General features: G+C 37.1%; 1 protein-coding gene across 3 annotated transcripts in view; it reads right to left on the reverse strand.

Annotated features, from left to right (window-relative positions):
* The window catches only part of LOC123313385 (RNA-binding protein Musashi homolog Rbp6), a 1,061,117-nt gene that overhangs the window by 519,178 nt on the left and 519,630 nt on the right, over positions 1–22,309 (reverse strand). For all 3 annotated transcript variants that reach the window (XM_044898252.1, XM_044898254.1, XM_044898251.1), the window contains exon 3: positions 21,779–21,860. In XM_044898252.1, coding sequence (XP_044754187.1) covers positions 21,779–21,860 — 82 coding nt within the window. The remainder of the gene's footprint in view (positions 1–21,778; positions 21,861–22,309) is intronic.

The following is a 22,309-nucleotide window of genomic DNA, read 5'->3' on the forward strand; positions in this document are numbered from 1 at the left end:
GAAGAGTTTTGTTTCCTGCCCGTTAAGTGTCGCTAGCAACTGTGTCCAAAAACTCCACACAAACCGGAGTTGGGCAACCCAATTCACGCTCCAACATGCCGCCCGCCTTAACGTGTCAATTCACTAGTATCAACCGAAAGGAGTGCACAGACGAAAGAAGCCAGGAGTACTACTAAGTTGGAAGAAGACACAATTTGACGACTGGTCGTGGAATTGTCCCAGAAACAGTAGTAACATCATCTACTCGAGTGGTGGAATCAGCCAGTGGAAAAACAGATGATATGCGGCCGATAGACCACTTCAGATGAGGAAGATTGTTCCTGGAAGGAAATAAGTAGATGGATGCAACCACTTGTTACGTTGCTGCAAGGTTTGCAGGTACTCCTGACGCCAACGCTTCAAGAAGTCTTGCTGAAATCGTTGGACTAGTTGCCAACAGCAGACGGTGGGAAACTCCTCGTAAGTGAGTTTTTGCTCGCCGATAACGCGAGTGAGATGATGATTAGCGGATTTGACAGCGGCTTACCGAAGGCCGCCAAAGTGATGACTGGAAGGGGGTATGAATCGCCAGTCAGACGAGGAAGACGAGGCTGCATCATAAAGACTTTGAAATGGTGACATAAAAACGAAGTAGGTAATTGAAATGAGTTTTTTTACCCAAAAAATAGAAATGATATGTTTGAAATACGAATTTTGGAGGTATTTCTAAAAATATGCTACATATTCGTCTGTAGGGGAATTTCCCAGGATGAATACATATCTAATATTATGCTGACTCATTCTGCATAAAAATGAGAAGTTTCGACAAAAAACAAGCGAGAAGTGTTTCCGGTATCAGGAGGTTAAAAAGGACCGGAAACAACCACGCGCCCTAATTTTTTCACACTACATAATCTAATTCCTCCGTCTCACCTTGGTCAGGAAGAGCGATCCTAATTGACCATTACTCATACCCTCGCTCAGACTTAAGAAATAACAGGAACCAATATAAGTCCCCGAAATAACAAGGAAAGAAAAAACGAGACGAAATTCCATTACTCCAACGAGATTCTCCGCTCTGCTCGGAGCATCGAAATTTCTCGAGCGCTCTTCAGCCTCTGTGGGCAGGCTTCTCGCAATTGGGCAAACACGGCAGGCGTTGGCGGACAAAGAGGACGTATTTATGGCCATAGCGGATTTTCTTTTGGATTCCCACAGAAATTCGGCGGATATATAAGGCGCGCCGAATGCTCTGGCACTTATAAAACACTTTCATTAGGTATGCATTTCCCAGAATACCGATATTTTACATTTTTAATAGAAAGCGAGGCTTTTAATCCTTTGTGAGGGGAGTTTTATCTTCTACTATTCGTTCGCCGCCTCCACGTACGTGCACCCAGGCATTTTAACACTTCGACAATATGGACTTCTCTAGTATTCCCAGTAATTGAACCATCTTATATTCAAATTCTTTTTTTTACGGCTATAAAACGTAAAATGCTCACCATAACTGTCGATTCTGGTAGCTGTCTCTGTCGAAATGAATTGATAGAGCTGTCATAACATTTTTATTGTTGTTTGTGAAAAACGTCATTAGGAAATTCTTCTTCTTTATTAGAAGTTTGTGTCAATGTTTTCCTATATTATTTCACTATCATAATAGTTAGCAGTGTTGTAACGAGTTTTTCACTACAATTTTTAAGGTTTTTTTATCTGTAATAAAATTAAATGGGGGGTCCACTCATAGTGAAAAACCCGGTACATGCATACGTACATCAACAGAAGTTGCGCATTCTTGTCCACCAAATGTTAATTTATGGAAATGGCTTTTTTGCTCCTCGTTTTTTACTACAAATATCTACTAAAAATTAGGAGAAACTGCGAAAATTTTCTGGCAACCATCCAATGCCATTTCTGAAGCTGAGAACTTTTTCATTTAATTCTTGATCGGAGATAACCCCTGCAATACTGCGCATCAGAGCTTTTCGATGCTTTTTGAAAGTTTAAAAACTGCTTTAAGTTGAAAACACTTCATACGAAGCGAATTCAATAAGCAACGTTTTTGTTTATTGATTGGATATTTTGTAATGTTCTTGCTTAATGAATTGTTCGTAAAGCGTATCCATGCATTGGAAGTAAATAATTTTTATTCACAGTTCAGCAAAATGTGAATAATTTCAACCCATCAAATTTTAGATGACAAATGTCGATAAGAAATTTTTCTTCTTCATAAGAAGTTTGTGTCAATGTTCTACCTATATTTCACGACCATTGTATTTAGCAGTGTTGTAAGGGGTTTTTCACTAAAATTTTCATGTTTTTTTTTTTGTAATAAAGTCAAATATTGAAAAACCCGGTACACAAGTACCTACTTTAAAATCTTTAAATCAACGAAAATTGTCGATTCCATCAAATGCTAATTTATGGAAATGGCTTTTTTGCTTCTAGTCACTACAAATAACTACTCAAAATTATCAGGAAATATTGCAATTGATTTTTACAGAAAAAGTGCTGTATAAAAAAAAATCTACATCCAACTAATGCCAACGTTTCGTAGATATATTTCCACTTCTTCAGGGCAACAAAAGAGAACTCACAAATATCGCACAAATAATTTCAAATGTTAATTCCTATTTTTCTGTGAAAATCAATTACAATATGTCTTAACAAGGAAATGATCCATCAGACCATTATGAGGAAATGTGCGAAATTTTTCGGGCAACCATGTAATGCCCGATTTACATCCCCTATAATGTGAGCGAATTCAATAAGCAACGTTTTTGTGTATTGATTGGAGGATTTTTTGAATTGTGCTTGATTAATGAATTTTTCACATAGCGTATCCATGCACTGGAAGTTTTACACATTATAAACTCATAAAATCCCATAATGAAGCGCTAGGTATGAAGCAAAAGGAAAAGTCTTTAATCTAATTCATCACTGCGAATTCAACCACAGACAAGAAATTCTAGAAGAAGTGGAAATTTACAAACACCTCAAGAGTACAGAATACAAAGCGTTAAATTCGATGTTGACGAACAACATAAAGGACACTTATAAACTCTTATATTGATTCTCTCTGCCGACGCCACTGTTCTCGCTTAAGAGAAGAAGAGCAGGAACCTGTCTGCGCGAATGTAGTTTTTCGTCTTCCGTTTGTGTTTTGTTTATCTGTCATATCTTTCATTTTATATGCTCACTTGATCTAGATCCGATTTTATGTGTACTTTTTGGCTTTTACCTTTTGATTGATATGTTTTTTACCGTATGACTTTGGAACCTAAAATCGTAAGTTTTGCATTGTAGGTTATTTATTTTGTTTATTTCTTTGTTAGCAAACTTTGTTAGCAATTTTCCAACTAAAACCTCAATCGGTATTTCAGAGTCCCTTGGTTTGATAATGGCGATTAGCCGAAACATGTCACCGGATGATTAAATAAATGGTTCCACAAAACAGAAGTGCTTTTAAAGACTTTTCTTTTTGCTTCACACATTATGTCAAAAGCGATTTTTTCTAAAGCTCATCTTCGAAAATGCAGGATGCCTATTTAAAAATAATATTAATGATAGGCTCATTTATGTTCACGAACATAATCACTTGTAGTTTTTCTCATTAATTTGATAGGAACAGGTATACTTTTTCTTAATTATAAATATTCGGAGATGGTTAGATCTGATCTGAAAAAGTACTTTGTTTCATTTTTGTCCATCATTCAGTGTAAGATACACAAAGTTATAAGAATCAAGAAATGAAAAAGTGTCCATGGAATCATGAAAAAAGGTTTTTGGTTTATGTCTTTTCGACAAAAATTTACCAGTAATAATTCAAACCAGATAATCCAGCAAAAGTTGATTCCAAACATGAGAATCACCTCAGAATTGAAAGCATAATCCTCTATTACAGCTTCCTGACAAGTTCTAAAACACCTGGTGAAGGACCTGATAATTTCCATTAGAAAATGTCGGTAAAGTTCAATCAGCAACAGCCTCTATTTCTCCCAGCATCCGGGATTAGTGGCATCAGACCTCTGAGATATCCTTGCATAGGACCTATTATCGCAGTATAATCTCACCCATATTCTATCGCCTCCAAGTTTACTTGGAAGCATTCGCGTCCAATGCCGGTGAACCCAATGGTGTTTACTGAATTCTAATTTCACATTTACATAATCGAATTAATGTTTGCAGGCGAATTATGATTTTGGTATCTGAGGGCCAGCTGAATGACACCTAAATTTGGGGAAAATTATCTTGCCGGAATTGACAACAGGGTCGTATCCTTCCAATATTTTGGTTCTGATACTGATGACGATACGAAATACTATGTTTCTTTTCAGAGTGGAGAAAAATGGACAGTTTTTGAAACAATGCCTATCATTTAGGGATTCAATGTCAAATTAACAAATGGAAATTGCTGTGAAGGGGGGTTGGATTTCTCATTGAGAATAGTTGATCCCCGGAATATCTTAACCTAAAAGGCTCAAGAAGAGGCCCAAAATGTCCCCATTGAAAGGAAATATGTTCAGTTATGGAAAAATTTTAGAGACATGATAACAAATGATAATATTGTAACGAACGACCATAAGTCGTAGTGGAAGCTCTGGCTAGCACCAGATGCTTACCATAGCTAGACCATTGTCCAAGCGTCAGAAATATTGGCAACCAACCGATTGATCAGACCTGGAAAGAAATGGGACCTAGCGATGCATTCTGAGTCAGTATATGATCAAAGCACTAATATAATATGGAAATGCCGATGGAAATTCAAGGAATTGGGCAAGAATAACAACTTATGTTTAGCCTGAGTTCCTCAGGAATCAGAGGAAATGAAGAAGCAAATACACATATGCCGAAGAAAAAGCACAAACTCATTTCATCGACCCAAAATCTTTCTGTGGTATAGGAAAATGCACCTACTGAAAAAGAATTACTCTGGAAGAATCTTCTGAGACAGGAACACTCCGACAAATTCCTTGAGGACATTAACACTTCGAGATCTAAGATGTACCTGGTTCTTAGCAAGAATATGCTGCACATCCTTACTAGATTCCTTACAGGACATTTTCACCTCAAGGAGCACCTAATGAGAATTGGTCTAGCTGAAACTGATGAGTGCTTTGGGGAACAGGATGGAACTCATCGGCTCTTGCTAGCCAACGCAAAAAATGCTTCGGGCGAGAAACTTGCAGGAGAGAGGAGAAAATCTCCTGGATGTCATGTCACGCCAGCTGTAGATGACATAGTGGCGAATACGAATCCATAGGGCGCACCATAGATTTCAAGGTCGCACTGCAAAGCAATTATCTTCAACGTCTCCAAAATCTAGAATCTTGTGGTTAAGCATTCGTCGATTATTTTCACGTGAAAGCTTTCTCAACGCTCAAGCATAATTCCTCGAATATCTTCCACTTATCATTTCGTTTCAGAAACCTTCATGATGTTCTGTCGAGTAATGCAAGGCCTGTTGCACACTCATTTGCAAATGTTTTCTGTTATGTATTATGTTAGCCTCAATAATTGTTGTGCCGGAATTGTTTTTCATCAACCCAAATTGCTTTATAGGTGGGATATATCTACATGTTGAGTTTTTTTTGTTTGTCCCTTGCGCTCGGTTATTGCTCTCTCAACTACTTTTCCAGAAGCCGATGACATAATTATCAGTGTGTAGTTTTGTGGGAATTTCCTTTATTTTCCAGCTCTCTCAAAACAATAACTTCCGTAGTTTTTAACCTTCTGTGTTAATTCTGGGTCCTTGTGATTCTTTGGTTGTTTTTTAAGGAACTTTTTTTGGCATATTCTTCGGCATGATGTTCGTTATTGTTTCTAGCATTTCCTTGATCTCTATTTTTTTCATCAGTGAGGCTAGATTGAATCCAATGGTTGTATTCATTTGGTCACATGAATTCTCAGCATAGCCCTTTCAGTGCTCCGTGAAGCAATCTCTCTGATGTTTAGGTTATTTTTTGTTTCAATGCTCATTAGATTTGCTAGACCAAGCACACATATTTCAGTTTGTCCAAAAAAAATAGTTTTTCACAATAGTGTTATACACTTCAACAACTAAAATACTTGCAATTCATGGAAGGATAAAGTATTTTTTTCCACAATAAATCTATTCTATCTTTCTCAGTTGCTTATAAAAGGTATGAATTCATTTCAATAAACTTAAGTAAGAGCATTTAAGTACTAGTTCTTCATAAATATGACCCATTATCAATTCAGAGATGTTCTTGTGCAAGTACTCTTTCAGGTTGACTTTTCGTTCATGCCTAAAAACATTATACGAGTAGTTCACGTCAATTTAGATATGAGTAAATTTGTTGCAAAATGGATCCCCAAATGTTTGAATGTTGACCAAAAGCGTGCAAGGTTAGAAGCATCGCTTTCGAACTGTGCTCGATTTGAAAACGATGTAGACTTCTTAAACCGAATTGTTACTATGGATGAGACTTGGGTACATCTCTACGATCGAAAACAAAGCAACAATCGATGGAATGGCGACACTCTGGTTCCACAAGACCTAAGAAGTTTCGTGTCCAAAAATCTGCTGGAACACTTCTTGCTTTAGTTTTTTGGGATTGCCATGGAGTAATCATGATTGATTTTTTGGATAAGGGTAGAACAATAACCGGACATTACTATTCGACATTACTGACCACTCTACGGAAAAAAATTGAAGAGAAATATCTCGGAAAGCTATCCAAAGGTGTTTCGTTTTTGCACACAAATCTCATGTTGCCATGCAAAAAATTCGTTATTTATGGTTTGAATTACTAGAACACTCCCCTTATTCACCAGATTTGACTCCATCGGACTATCATCTCTTTCCTCAACTGAATAAAAGTTTAAAAGATCGTAAATTTTCTTCCATCGAGGAGGTAATAAAAGCTGTGAAGGTCTGATTTGCAGAGCAAGAAGAAACTTTTTTTTTGAAAAGTCTAGAGACGTTGCAGGTTCGGTGTAAAAAATGTATCCAATTAAGAGGTGAATATGTTGAGTAAAAAAATATTTTGAAATTGAAATTTTGTTTGGTTCAATAGGAGACTAAGAATTTTTCAATATATCCTAGTATTTTTTAGGAATTCTAGCCGGTTTAAAACACCATTCCACTACCCATCTCTCCAGATGAGCTGATACAGGACCGGCTCAAACTATTTGACAAAATGGAACCGTACTGGGGACTAAACCCTCGAACCACCATCTCCCCCCCACCCCGTGAGTGCAATAATAGACCCCATCATCGGCAAGATTTGCCAACTAATTGAGACAATAAGCAGGGTCGTTGAATGCTCGACTGACAATACAATCGGGCAATGATCGAAACTCTTACAATGACCATTGTTGCCGGTCGCGACGTGGCGTCGGCTGATAATAAGTCTTAATGATCAGAAGATGAGCGAGGCCGCTCATCCGCTTATGCTAATGTAGACCTGGGTAGCTTAGATAGCGTCGACGACGTCGGCGTCTCCGAAGGAGTGCCGAGATGATCTCTGCCCTCCGCGCTATTGTTTACCGGTAGGGGCTTTGTTCCGGCTGTGAATATACATGAGCGTTACATATGGAACAGCCTGTTATTGCAATCTTGTACACCGTCGTCTTGGGCGTTCCTTCGTAGCAACAGGAGAACCTGCAACTGCCTGTTAATTGTGGAAATTCTGCATCGTTTCGATTTTTTATGTGTTCCTCCAGTATCAAAAACATGTTCTAATTACGATTATTGAATCACTTTGAAATATTTCAATAATGATTCTTACTACTAATTGAACCTATTGTTGAAAGTGCTTCGAATATTGTAACTCACAGCTGAAGGGTGGATAACCTACTTGTTCCCCTTAACGAAGGGTGATAGCTTATTTCTCATTATTTGGAATCGCTGGAGTTTAAAACCATACAGAAAAAGATTAGCTTGAAGAGTGATTTACAAACAGAAATTCTTGGGTTGTTAACTGAAAAGCATAGGAATGTGCACTGCTTGGAGTCCTAGTGCTGCATGAAAACAACCAAGATACAATTAAAGTTTGTTAGGCATGTCAGTCCGACCCTCCGAACCTACCACTGCGACCAGTGCGGTCTATTGTAGCACACAAACAAGCACAAAGAGTTAGACCTCTCCCTCTAGTCATATCTTCTTTTAATGATATACTTCTTTAAAGGAGAAAGCTATATATACTCTAGATTCGGCTTGAGAAAACCAAAGGTTCCAAGTCTGACTCTGTCTATCCTCAGACAGTCACTCGGTAGTTTGGTCCTCCTTTAGGCAAAGTCTACGGAGTGTTTCGTTGACGATATTGAGTTATTGTAAGTAAGCTCTGAGTCTGCATTGTCAGCTACGATAAAATCAGATTAGATCTAGGAAATTCTAGCCAGTGATTGGAGTAGTTTTTGGAAGATTGTGAGATCACCCTATGAGAGTGCCGCAGACCATCCAGCTTTTATTCAATTTCTTCACAAAGGAAGAAATTGGATATTCCGATACCAACCGAACCAGTAGGGGCTGTAGCCGCGCCTTATCTTGCTAGGGCATATGATAATCTGTTGCCACTGACGCCCCGGTGTCGAAGTACCAAAAAGATTTTCAGCCTGTCAAATCTTCCTAAAATGAAGAAGTTAAATCTGCATTCCAGTACTTTTGCCGAATTTGCCTTCTGCAAGAGATTTTATGTCAGCTTGACTATCCGTTTTATTGACCATCCAGTTGAGCGGTAATTGACGCAACGGTTTTGGCTTAAATGTCCACCGGAAATGCTGTCGCAGCCTGCACAAACTAGCATTGAGCAAGTTCAGCGGTCTTCGACCAGACACTTGCGCCAGCGAGGTCTTTGTGAGTTAAATTTCTTGTGGCAGAGCCCTTCATATCTGATGAAAAGCAGAACACTCAACGCTGTGTCCGGGGTGATTCTTGTTACGAGCAGAATAGTCCTCATGCCCAGCCATGGGCATGCCAAATGAATTTGGTATTATATTAAATTTTTATTATTAAATGAATTATGTATTCTCAGTTGAAGAATAGTTTTCTACATATTTTGTTCGCATCATAAGTGTTTCTATGCATGAAACATAGTATTTTGAAAAAAAATTGTTTTTATTTTTTTCTATTATGTTCCACCACTTCAAAAAAAATAAAAAAATTTTTGAGGTTAGATAACTACGAAAGACATTTTCTGACAAAGTTCCGTGGTGGACACTTTTGAGTAACATAAAAAAATATATATTTTTATTTTATATCTGCTCTCAAAAATAAGATTTTCAACTAAGGGTCATAATGAAATGTCTTCCTCATCACTCTTACTACTGAAAACGATAAAAAAAATCACCATCAATCAATTTTGAATTTTAGTCGAAAAAAAAAATTTAATTGAAAAAACAGTTTTTTTCGTAAAATTCAGAGACCGTTGGAGATAAACAGCTGAAAATCGGGGTGAATTATTTTTGTTTAATGTCAAATTGATCCCCTGTGTTTGAAGCGAAACAGTCGCAGGGGCAGATTTTCCATATAAACCCGGCTATACCCTTTTTGACAAATTCCAAAGTCTGGATCTGTGGAAGGTTTTTTCGACATGGGAGATCCAGTTAAGCTTTTTATCCAGGGTAACGCCAAGATGTTTGGCTCCTTCTACAATCCAGTTTGATTCGCTGTAGGTAGGAGCATTTGTAATTTCCTCCTCCTTGTGAGGGTTATCAACCAAAGTAACAAAAATATTTGAAAAAGAAACAATAATCCACATAGGAAAAATTACGATGAGAAATATTTGAGGTATTGTATATCATCCACCTTGAGATAGGCGTTTTTGACAACTGCCGAAATCTCCATACTACTAGTTGCCTTCTAGCGGTATGGGTAGGAATGCGTGTATTTAAACATAGCTGAGTTAAGAAGCTATCTTTTTTTTTAATTCTTCTATTGATATTTATGCACACATTTGGTGAGCGATTGGATAGCGTTTTATATTTTGTTAATAACACCCACGCTTTGAGACTTAAATAATTAACATACGACTACCACTGTAAGAGTTGAGCCAGGTATTTGAATTTCAACTGTGACCTAGCTCATGGAAGTTTCAGAATCCACGTTTGGGCAGAAGGTCCCGAAGGACCGATCACTCTAACTTCCGTATTGTTGACCCTACTTATACAGCATCAAAGTATTTGCCAAAATTTCCATTCCCCCTTCATAAATTTCGGAGATAAATGAGGATGTATATGTATTTATTCAGGTTTTCTAATACTCGCACAAATTGAAGAGAGGCCGATTCATCGATGAGAACCATCCAGCAGCATTTGGAGTCTCACAAGGATTATATTGGGTACACATGTATCACTTTTATATATTCGATGTAGATTTATTCACATGTATAATAATATGTCATCGTTTCAAGTAGACTAATACTGAGAAAGAAAGGCGCCCGCTTGTGATATAAGTGTCTCATTTGTGTCCTGAAAATTCGCTGACAATAATTCCATCATTTCATTTATTCTTTCAGCTGAGGGGATTTCGAGCCGCTTGGCGCTCTTCAGTGCAGAACAACGATAAAAACAACATACCTTCCTTTATAGTAATATTACTTATAGCTGAAATAATAGTATAAATCTTTTCACAAAAAACGAAATGTTCGAAAATGCGTCAGTGTTTTCTAGACTTTTAGGCCATTCTGTTGCGTTGCATGCATGATGAGGTAGAAAAAATGTATCATTGAACATTAGCGAAATTATTTCGAATACATAACAAATCAACAAATGATGTTATGAATTAAATGGAGCTGGCAAAACACCAATCAAAGTATTAACAGAAATACCAGAGTAGATGCTGACCATGCTATAGTTGTCATTTGACACACTTTAAACTTCGACGAAAATTGAATGAATTGATGGTCTCTTGATTTCGGAATACACCTTCTGACAGAAAAATGTTAGGAAAATGAATTGAGTTAGTCCTCCTTTCCTGTCAGATCTCGCTAGGGTGTATTCCTTCACCAGACCGTCTACTGACATCGAATAAAGGGGCCATCAATTGATTCGATTTTCGTCGGGGTTTTAGTTGTGACAACGAAATCATGGTCAACATCTACTCTTTCTTGACAAGATTGTTTTTCTGTTTCTACTTTTGTGATTGTGATTTGCTATTTCGTTTTAATCGAAACAGCTGTTGATTTCATATCAGTGAGTGTTTTGTACCTCAACTTATTTCGTTCACTGTTCACCGGCCAGAAGACAAGATCTATTTATGATTAAAAATAGAATCCGATTTTGGGACTTATCTATACCAAAAGATTCGAACAAATGCATTGACAGGATTTCTCTCCAGAAAAATTCAAAAAGGAAAACCATAAGCAATGGCACATTAAGCCAGTGGCGTAACCCGCATAGATCAATTTCGAGTATCTAGTCGAAAAGAGAACACAAGCACAAAATGGAGTCGAAACAGCATAGATCCGCAGTTATGCTTGAAACAAAAGCCTCCGTCTATCTTGTCCCGAATGGAAGAATCGGAAATAGATCTATTGGTCATCCTACACAACAATACCGAACGGATACAGCATCGACTTCGGTATCACGTATTCGGACAACAACACTAAATCGTTTTCGAACATGCAAAATGCATCCACAGACAATCGCCGGTTAATTATTACCTGCGGAACATAGAACCGCGTTCCTATTATGTCAACTATAACCGAAACAGTTGGCGGAGGCGATTCAGCCGGTATTGTTTTCATTCGACTAGCCTTAAATAAAGGACCGTGTTAACTGATATCGCAGTCCAATGATCGTGCGTGAATCTTCAATCCGGTCATTCTATGTTCGCAGAGATTCTGTGTACGGGCACGATCGGTGGTCGGTAAGCTGTCATAATGGGATGTTAAAATTTCGATTTCGGTTGATCATCGTCCGCCGAAAACGCTATATCCTGTGTTATTATGAGTTTAATGTCCGCCCTGTCATTTTGCTGTCATTCGTGCGTTAAGCCGCAGATTAGATCTGAAGTTCGATTAACTCCTTCATCGGGAAATTGTCATGTAGGTTCAACAATGAACGCAAGGTTACTGTTGAATATAAATAAGTTCACTTACAATCGGAGCTCAAAGAAACTAAGCAAAAAAATCTGCTTGTGAGACATCACAACGATGATAGAAAATCCTGAGCAATTGTACGGTAATCTGATGGAAATCTCTTTTGCCATTTTTTTTCGAAACGACTACCCAGGTGACCAGTAATATATCTGTTATGTTTTCTTGGGAGATCGAATGGGGAACTTTGTTATGTGTTATTTTTCTGTAACCATTACGTGTCTGATTGTAAATTTCATGTCCTCGCTCCATGATACCCACGTAACATATTTGTAACATTGTTCTTCATTTGCCATGTATCATTTTGAGATCATGAACAGAGCATGACAACATGAGCGTTTTACCTACCGTCGAGGGCGCTGTAAAACGTAAACAAATATGGAGGATTATGAGAAATGCTATTGATACTGTCTTTTTGAAATGTATTTATTATCATTTAGACGTTTTGTCTGTTGAGTAGTGTATTACTGAAAGTGAAGTGCAGATATCGAAAGTTTGATTAGTTATAGTGATATAGTCATAGTGATTTTCCAGGGGAATGGTGAATTACTGAAAAGAAAGTGCTATGGATATCGAACTGCAGGACAATAAATCATTTCTCGTATTTTCATAGCAGTCCTATGAAACATGATAGATTAATCTTTTTATGGAATGCATGAAAGTGCAAAGACCAGAAAGACCTATCCTAATATTTCTTCGAGAACAGTAATCATGAACTCAGCACTTCGAATGATGTAATTTATTCTTTCTAGTTCTATTTACGTGGGGCCTAATCTTTCGCATCAATTTTGTAATCTGAAATTTATGAAATTATATTGTTTTGTTTACATTCCTCACCGAACTGATATTTGATGTTTTTGAATTTTCTTTTTAACAATGATTGATAACCATACACTATTTGAAAAATCAAAATTCGAGTTCAATATTATAGCAATACTTTTCCTTAATTTCCATAATTTTTCATCTTTTTGTTGAAGCGTTCTCAATAAAAAATGAAACATAATTACCATAACACATGAAGATAACACATATAGATCTCCCATGAAACAAAAATTTGCACGATCTATGTTTGAACTGTTTCAGAAAGGAGATGTGTTCCTTGTTTGAGGCAGACATAGGAGCACAGCTGCTACATAAGCGCTCTGTATTTGTACGTAGTGTGATATATTTGTTATAAAACAAGGAGCGTGGCATACATTTCTGCTTCATAACAGTTGGGAGATATGGTCACCTGGGTAATGTGTACCAGGTCTAACACTTATAGGCGCTCGTTTTGAAATTCTATAACATTTAATTCAAAACCCTCCAGTAGGTAAGTAGTAGCACAAAATAATTCAAAGACACCTGCACCATGAGAAGATCCTGCTCAATAAGTACCTACGCTTAAAAGCATTTCCTTCACCATCTTGGTCAGTGGGTAAAACTGGGAATAGAATATGAGCCAATTTTTTCAGACTCCATTTGGGAAACCTTTTCCCCCTATCCCTGTTCGTATCGAGCTAATGGCAGGGTCATTTGTGTAAACTTTCTTGAATAACCCCGGCGAAATTCTCATAAACGCGGATTTGCGGTATTCATCCAACGAAATATTTCAAAATATCTTCCGCGTGGCAGCGTTGCCGCTCATCGAGATATATTTTGTTTGAATTAAGGCTTTGCGCTGCCTTAGCGGCGGATTTGGGATGCGGACACACTACAAGCGGGCTCATATTCGCTTTTGAGAGGGTTTTCCAGGAGCTTAGAGCTCAAAGGTAGGATCGGAAAGTATCCTTTATGGATTGAAAAGGCTACAAGAAGCAAGGCACAATTTGATTCTTCACCGAGCATGATATATAATGGAACGCGTCCTACAGTCATATATATCGAATATTTCTCCCAGAAAATATACCTAATGTTTGGATTTAACACTCACGTCGATTTGAAAAACTTGAGGTCGATCTGATTTTCTTCCATTTCCCACAGTTGAAAATACTGGCAGTGGTTCTTTTTCCTTCAAAGTTGTTCCATATTAAATTTGAAAGCGAAGCATAAAAAGTAGAAGCTTCATCTGAATACAATTAAATGAAACAATGCGGAATATCCTCAATTTGGGTTATCACAGCATATCCAAGTTTGAACTGAATAAATATGAATTCCATTCATGAATCTTTCAAATGCACCGCGGAAACTATTCAAAATCATTCCTCAAATATGAGGTTTTAAAATTTAAATCTCTTCGTTTCTAGTTTACGATTTGGCAACAGCGCCTACCAGAAAATAAAAAGAACAAAAAAGTATTAATGAAATCAATGTTGAATGTTAATGTCTATAGATGACAAAATGAATGTAAAATATGATGAAAAAGATACTGAATAACATCAGCTGGCAAGAATTAGAATCATTGTTATAGACTCTAGAATTCGTATCTCAACAAAGTTATTTCGAAACGAATTTACATTATTATTATTTGATTACAAAGAGGATAGTTACTACTTGTAACAAACCTCCAATCAACTTGAGGTAGAAACGTTGCTATGAAACTAGAATGAAACGTATTTCCTAACGATATCTTACCGTTTATTCAACGATAACTAACGTTGAAAACTACTTTCCAAAGTAGATATTTATTGAGCTCCCCTAAGATGTTTACTCAACTTATCCCGAAGTGAGTTTAGGCTGAACCTTGCCTCTCATTTGTAGAATTGTTCAATTTCTTGACAGCTTCTGAAGGAGTTGAATGATGAAATCGTACCGGAATTCTTCATATCATAATTCACGAAGGTCCATTCCCGTCGTCAGGTCCAATCTCCGTCGGTCCGAGATAAACACCCCAATTAATAACAATATATTGCGATTCAGGAAACCATTAGATACCTCCGAAGAATGCTGATTCCGGAATAGTCCGGATAACAATGCATTCCGACTCCACGCACTGTTGTGAAACACCAAGCCGGAATCCTGTTGCCATTGTTGCTCTGGGGGAAGCAACTCCTATGTACATATATATATTTGCAGTTTCGTGCCTATGCCCCCATAATTATGGTACTGTGGCAGCCGTTCATGTGAGGTCGACATTTACATATCTGATAACACGGATGAATAGTGAGTGGATGTATATGCATTTCGGTAGAGGGAACCTAACAGAGGGGTCTGAATCTTTGATCTTCCTCGGGTCAATAGTCTGAAGCGTTTCACACAATCGAGTACTTTTAATCTTCTCTTCATTTCCCTCCTTCAGTCCAATGGATCGCTATATGCGTGTTAGTTGCTGCGCTCTTGACATTCCAGCTGATCTAATAATGAATCATTCGTGGTCAATGCTAATGTATGATTTCCTTCCCCATGTTGTTCCTGAGTGTAATATATATATAAAAAAATAGTAGGAGGGAGAAGAAACAGAGAAGTGGAAAAGAAAGAGAACAAATGTTATAGGTCAATCCATCAAAGTACTCCACCCCCATGCATGCTAACGAAGTTAAAAGATATTGTGAGATGTGAACAGATATAGTCTATTTAGGCATTAGGATAAGATATAGAAGCGATAATGCATTTGGAACTTCGATATTCACAGATGTACCTATTGGTGATTGAAATAAGTATGACTAAGCCCTCTTGATGAACTCTTGAGACCGAATTGACCTAAATGGTGCAAAGATTTCAAGGGAAAAACCATTATTTCATTGCTTCACGTTAAAATGCATATATTTGAAGAAGTTTTCGATTTTGCTGTTGCAAAAAACCTTTCATTTTTATAAATGATGATTGAACAAGAAACTGTAGTACATGATTTTTAATAGTAGGCAAAACAATAAGTGATTGAATTTTCATGCAGAGTCTGTTGAATTGTTTTATGACGAAACTGAGTTGTCGAAAACACTACTAGTCCAAAGGACGAATTATGGTTCCTTAATGCAATTCATAAAACAAAAAACAGACTTGGAGATGAATTTAATCATCAGCTTTATTACTGTAGAAAATCATGTTATTCAGTTTCGACTCTTCAATTCACAAAGCTACGTTCTTTGCTGACACGAGAATTTCTTCATACTACATAACAAGTGTCTAGGCTAGCAGAAACAAGGTGACTCTCGTATGAGTGACTATTCTATGAGTGCCATTGAGGTCCCATTCTGATATTGAAAGCAAAAAAGGTTTTTATAATTAGCTATGCCACCACTGGAAATCTGAAATTGAAGCTTTTTCAAGCATAAATATACCATTTTAACCTTGGAATTATGCTACTTTATAAGCAAAACAAGCATAAACTAACTAACACCATTACATTTAGTGAACGAACTAGTATTTATTAAACAATAAATGTGTCACCGCAATTTCGTTGGTAATGAATAATGAATATATTCCAAGTAAACTATGTTGTTAACTTCTCAAATTATATATTGCCAATTATTGTTCTCTAGTTTCAGATGAATGAATCCTCAAGACTCAAGGGTGGACCCTGGATTTAGCCAATTTCCAGAAGAACCCACAGTGAACTTCTCTCATATGGTTCAACGGTCTATTCCAAGCCATAAAACAGGTTGACGGTCTCTCGTCCTGGTTCCACCTTGGAAGGTCTCCTCTGATAATCGTGTACTGAATCATTTGGTATGATCCCCTCATAATTTAGAATCCTCATGTTCATTCATCTTGGTCGACGAACTAATTATATATCAAGACTTCTGCTCTGCTCGAAACCAACGATTAGTGGTTTCTCTTATTTAGTTTTCTCACTTTGTACCACTCATGATTTGTCAATTGCAACATCTATTTTTTTTAATGATGTTATAATAAGCAGTCTGTTTCTGTAAATATTGTGTTCATTGATGAATTTTTCACTCTCAAGACCAACGTTGTTTATATTGATTATAATATCATTGCCTCCTTCACATTGACTGTATTGATCTCGGTGATAACTTAGACAATCTAGCTTTCACCCCTGTTTTTTCACACTTGGCCTGCATCTTATTACAACTCATACTTCACATTAATTCTTACCCAATATCTTCTGTTTTTCTAGAGGAATAAAGAGGATCTCATAATCAGTGATCGTTTATTGCTCTACCACTGTAAACATTGTGTACATTAGTGAATTAGTGAATTCTACCAATGTCTAAGTCTGAATTTATATGACTTCTCATTGGAACTACCGCTGTTTTTCAGTTGGATAAAATCACTCTGAGTCTATAGATGTTGTTAATATAAGTGTTTGTTATTGTATTAGCTTGACTAATTCATTTTATGATTGTGAACGATATAGAATGAATCTCCAACTGAATTATCTGGTAACAGTCCTTGTGGACTACTACTATTGTTAGTAATGTATTAAAATCTGAACAACTCCGATTTTGAACACAAGACCCTCATCGTAACATAAGGGGGGCATAAAAACAAAACCCAAACGAAACCACATCATTAGGACATCACCGTAGTCGTCGAAAACTCAATTCATCATCCATTCTCCAGTACCATTCCGTGGAAAGGGTAAAAATTATGACCCGTTCCGACGACAAATCCACGTCGCAGACCAGCCAAACATTTATATGTGCTCAAAACGTGCTATATTCTTCAATATGTGTGTACGCCCGCTCCACTAAGACGACGGCGAGTAAATAGCGGGATCGTGCTTGTGTACTCCCGTAGTTTAATATAGAGAGCTCCGGGTTTCCCGGAATCTGCCCGAACTGATCCAGCAGATGTCGACAACAAATAAGAGCAGCATTGTTGATGTTCGACTAGATATTCCGGCATTATAGAAATAATATCGGTTGGTATAACAGTATTCATTTCGGTTTCGGGCCGCTCCCGGTACGAACAGCATCCCTTTAAGGCGGGTGTTCGTAAAAGGATTTCTGTGTTACGCTTCAACGGTGATCAAGGAATATCGTCTGAAGTTTTGTTATATTGAAACTGTTGTGCCGGGATTGTTCTATCGAAAACTGGCGGAATTGGATTCCGCCATGGATGGACGGTGACGGTTGACTTAAAACTACATTGTTTAATCACTAAAAGCGGTGGGATATTGCTATTATCTAATATAGATATTATAAACTCGAAAGTGTGTATGGGATGTTTGTTTTTCTCGTAGAAACTACGCAATGAATTTTGATGAAACATTACAGTAATGTATCATGTACATCAGAATGGGACATATGCTACAATTTATGGAGATAATCAGTAGTATGTACAGGGTGGGCAAAATTCGTTGTCCACTGAGGGGATCTCGAGAATTATGAGAGCTAGAAGAAAACGGATGACACTCTTTTACGTAGAATCCACTGTACAAATCATTCCTATATAATGAAGAGATGACTACAAATATCGACTTTCGTAAATGTCGTGAATGAAGCCTTTGTTTTTAGGCTTTCATGGCCGACGCTACAAGAGATGTACAATTAGAGTTCTGTATATCTCAAAAAAATCATAAAAAGAAGTCCGCGATAGCACAATATGTCTTGCTTTCGAGGATAATCTATGATATCCATTCATTGTAACATTTTCGATTATGTCCAAAATAATGTTCCATTTGGCCTTTAGATAACTCCGGATTCAGTTGTCCGATTCTCATTAAAATTTCACTATAGTGTAGAGTAGGTATATATTCGAGTAAGTTTTTCTATACAGGGTGTTTCAGAAATAAGTGCAATAATTTTAGGGATATACTCCCCGAGTTATTTTCACTTGAAAAGTACATAGATCCGCAAGCGCTCAGTTACGGAGCTACAGGGTGTTGAAAGTTTAAATTTTTAGTTTCGAAATCTTCGGCAGAGGGTTTGAATATTTAAAAACGATTTTTTAAATTGATGATAGCAACCTTTCGATCAAATGGGATTTTTTCGAAAATGGTAAGGTATACGGAAAAATTTCAAGGTCCCGAAAAGTTTGCAAATGAAACAAGGATTTCATTTTAAGTTGTTGCTAACGCCAGTAGCTCACGTCAGAAAAATTCTGGAAGGTAAAGGGAAAACGACCATGGACAAAATATAACTCTGTGGATTTTATTTAGATGTTATTATTCGGCACGTCCGATTATGTAGTGGCTTCAGCTTAATACATGATTCAAATCTGAGCCGAAATGTCGGAGGCTGCGCAGGAGCTATAAAAAAAAAAAAACTGAAAAGAAATTAAACCTTCAACCTCTCTTTTATCACTCTGTAGCTGCGTAACTTAACGTTTTCGGACCTATGTGAACTTTTTGCCATGTCTTTGAGTTGTACAAATATTTCAACACTAGATTCTTGAGGTCAAAAGAAACACTTTTCTTTTACTATTTTTTCCGAAAGTTTGAAGGATACAGGCTGTTGAAAAACCATCAAAAAATGTTTTTCTTAGTTCAATCTCACAAACAGTTTTATCGAATGAAATGAACTTCGGAATATAGTTTTCCATTTATTTGATAAATCTTTTTCGAACAAAAGATATTACCCATGTTTTCCCAGTTTTCTTGTTATGACCATTACGTACCATAAAAACACCACAAATTCAAAGAACCCAACTCTTGAAACCAAGTTGGATCTAATGATATTAAAAAATATATGTGAAATTCGAGAAAATGGGTAGATTGGCTGAATGCAAGTCTGTTGAAAAAATCCACATGTGTGTAGTATCACTAGTTATTCTGAAGGTAATTTTGTTTTCCCAGGGGTGGCACAGCCCATTATGAAAACTCAAAATGGCTATATCTTTTTACCAAGGCCAGATTGGAAAAAATGGTGTAAGAGAATAGTGTTTCTTTTGAACTCAATAGTCTACTGTTGAAATATTTGTACGAATCGAAGGCTCACCCTGTACATACCCGCAAGAAAGAATGATGGAAATAACCCAAAAATTCCTACCACAAACTTTCCACCATCAATTATTTCTCGACCAATATGACATATTTTTGACATGGCTACAAACCTGTCGGCCTTTCGATTGTTTCTGCCCCAAGCTTTTGTTGGTAATATTCTAGCAGGACAGGAGATCCACTTTTTGGGGCCGATTCATCATGAAAAAAACACAATAAAATGAATTTCATTAATACCGAGGCTAAAAATACTTGTTGCTATGTATGAGTTGAATCAGTACTACCCAACCCTGTCTGTGATCGTTGCTAACCTTATATACTTTTGTCAAACTGACGTCGATTTGTTCCCATTTGCGTTTGGTGAATGTCGAAAAGAATAAATGCAAAAGAGATCAAAGCAGCATTGAAAGACATGAAAACTGGTAAACCCTCAGGACATGAAAACATTCCTGTTGAACATCCCCCAAAAATTCTGTTGGAAGTGTCAGCACATAATTTGTTGATTGTAATTTGGGGTATATCAGCTCGATATATCAGAAAGGAAATGAAACAGAATGTGGTCATTATTGAGGAATAAACGTAGGTTTTTCATTAGGAAGGTTGTAAGGTAGAATATTGATTGAAGCGCCATTAGGCATTATTGCCTAAGACTATTGCTACAGACAAATTTTCAGATTTCGAATCAAAGTTGATTGAAATAATGTACCTGAAACAATATCTGATATCCAAATTCTTAGAAACGCAAACGACAAGAATTTGCCTGAAACTGAAAAGGTTATACGAAGAAGATCAAAAGAACTATTAAGATATAAAAGAATAAACATTTGATTTCTCATAACAGAACATTCGGAGGACAAGAATCAGCATTTACTGAAACGGTCACCAAATTTGTGTACTTTTTTAGCTTTTCTGAAGCAGAGTATCTATTTTTGTATGGATCCAATTATTCGATTAATATAAGATTTTTCAAATTCTTTTTTCTTCTCAGCATAACTTATAAATATTTGTATATAGTCGATATTATTTGTTGAAATGAATCAATTTTCAGTGAGAATTTTGCATTTTGTCATTTTCTCGACGAATACCTCGTAGGCAATATATCCACCCACTAAAAAAAGTAATACCGGTCTCAAACTCAAAGTTTGCGAAAATTGATCGTATCACATCGACCTATTCGACCGTGGGTGAAATCACTGAGCCCACTCCACACAAGGGCTGAAACAGTCCGAAAACAGATTAGCCGAGAGAAAAGAGAGATCCGGCAAAAACCGTCTGTGCTGTAATAACGTAATTAATCGAAATCAGTTAAATCGAAAAACTCGTTCCGAATCCGCAGAGTTTGTCGGTTTCGGATTCAGCCCTTATATGGACGGGAATCTATTTAGGGGTTCATACGTCAAAAGGATAGATAAAGTTCGGGAAAGTGGAGTAGGGTGGGGGTATGTGGGCTTCGAGCTAACTCAACTGAACGGCCAACTTGGAAGCTTTTGCCAGCACCCTATTCGAATTAATTCATCTCCATCTTGACGGAACACACTATACGCACTGATGCTAGCACCGCCAAAGTTTTTGTGATGAATGTATCCGGGAAAAATATGAGAAGTAATCCAACTTTCGGCGTTCGATCTACCGCAGAAGACATCGGGAAAGTGGGTGTTCGCAACAACAACATTATTTTTCTCCTGCCAGTCAGCAGATTACAAACAATTTTGTTCCTGACTATCTGAAGTTATGTGAAATATTATCGTGGCATGCCCTTAATGGGCTTAAACTCGAACGCACCAACAATTCGATTTATACACCGTCACTGCCTAGTAAAACTTTAAATATTGATTTAACTGATCATTTTTAGTGAAGACAATGCGAAAGGTTTTAAAAGGCTGAATTTTTTACGATAGGGCCTATTTCATTCTTCGAAGATGCCTTCAGTTGAGCTGTCTCGGTTATATGCTCGCGTTTTTCAGAGAAAACTCACCTCGACCTTCTTGTAGCTGGATCTTTCATCACCATGACTTCCGTGATGTCACCATATTTGCTGAAGTATTCCCTCAAGCTTTCTGTAAAATTAAATACAATAATCAGAAGAAAATCGAAAAAATGTAATCATACAAGTGATTAGCTTTTGCGAAAATTCTAACTTTTCGAAAGGAAAGCGTATAATTTCCATCAGATGATCATATATATATTTTCAGTTAACATCAACATTTTTCTCATATCAAAGGTAAAGGTTTCATTTTCATGCAGAACGATATTCCAATATTTGAATCAAACAAAATATTGACTTTCCAGTAGCATCCAAATGTACAAGTAGGTTTAGGTTTTGGTGGGTCTCGAGCTCAGGAGAGTGAGGTGTTCGACTCAGTGTGGCCCGTCTTTCTGAAGATTTCCTACTACCAGATAAAAACACCCACATATCAAGATTCGTGAAAATGTAAAATGCGAAATTACAGTTCTCCTAATAATTTCGGTACAGTTATTCTTGTCCAAAAAACCAATAGGAGCGAAT

This window comes from Coccinella septempunctata, chromosome 5 (genome assembly GCF_907165205.1).
Source record: "Coccinella septempunctata chromosome 5, icCocSept1.1, whole genome shotgun sequence".
Taxonomy (NCBI): Eukaryota; Metazoa; Arthropoda; class Insecta; order Coleoptera; family Coccinellidae; genus Coccinella; species Coccinella septempunctata.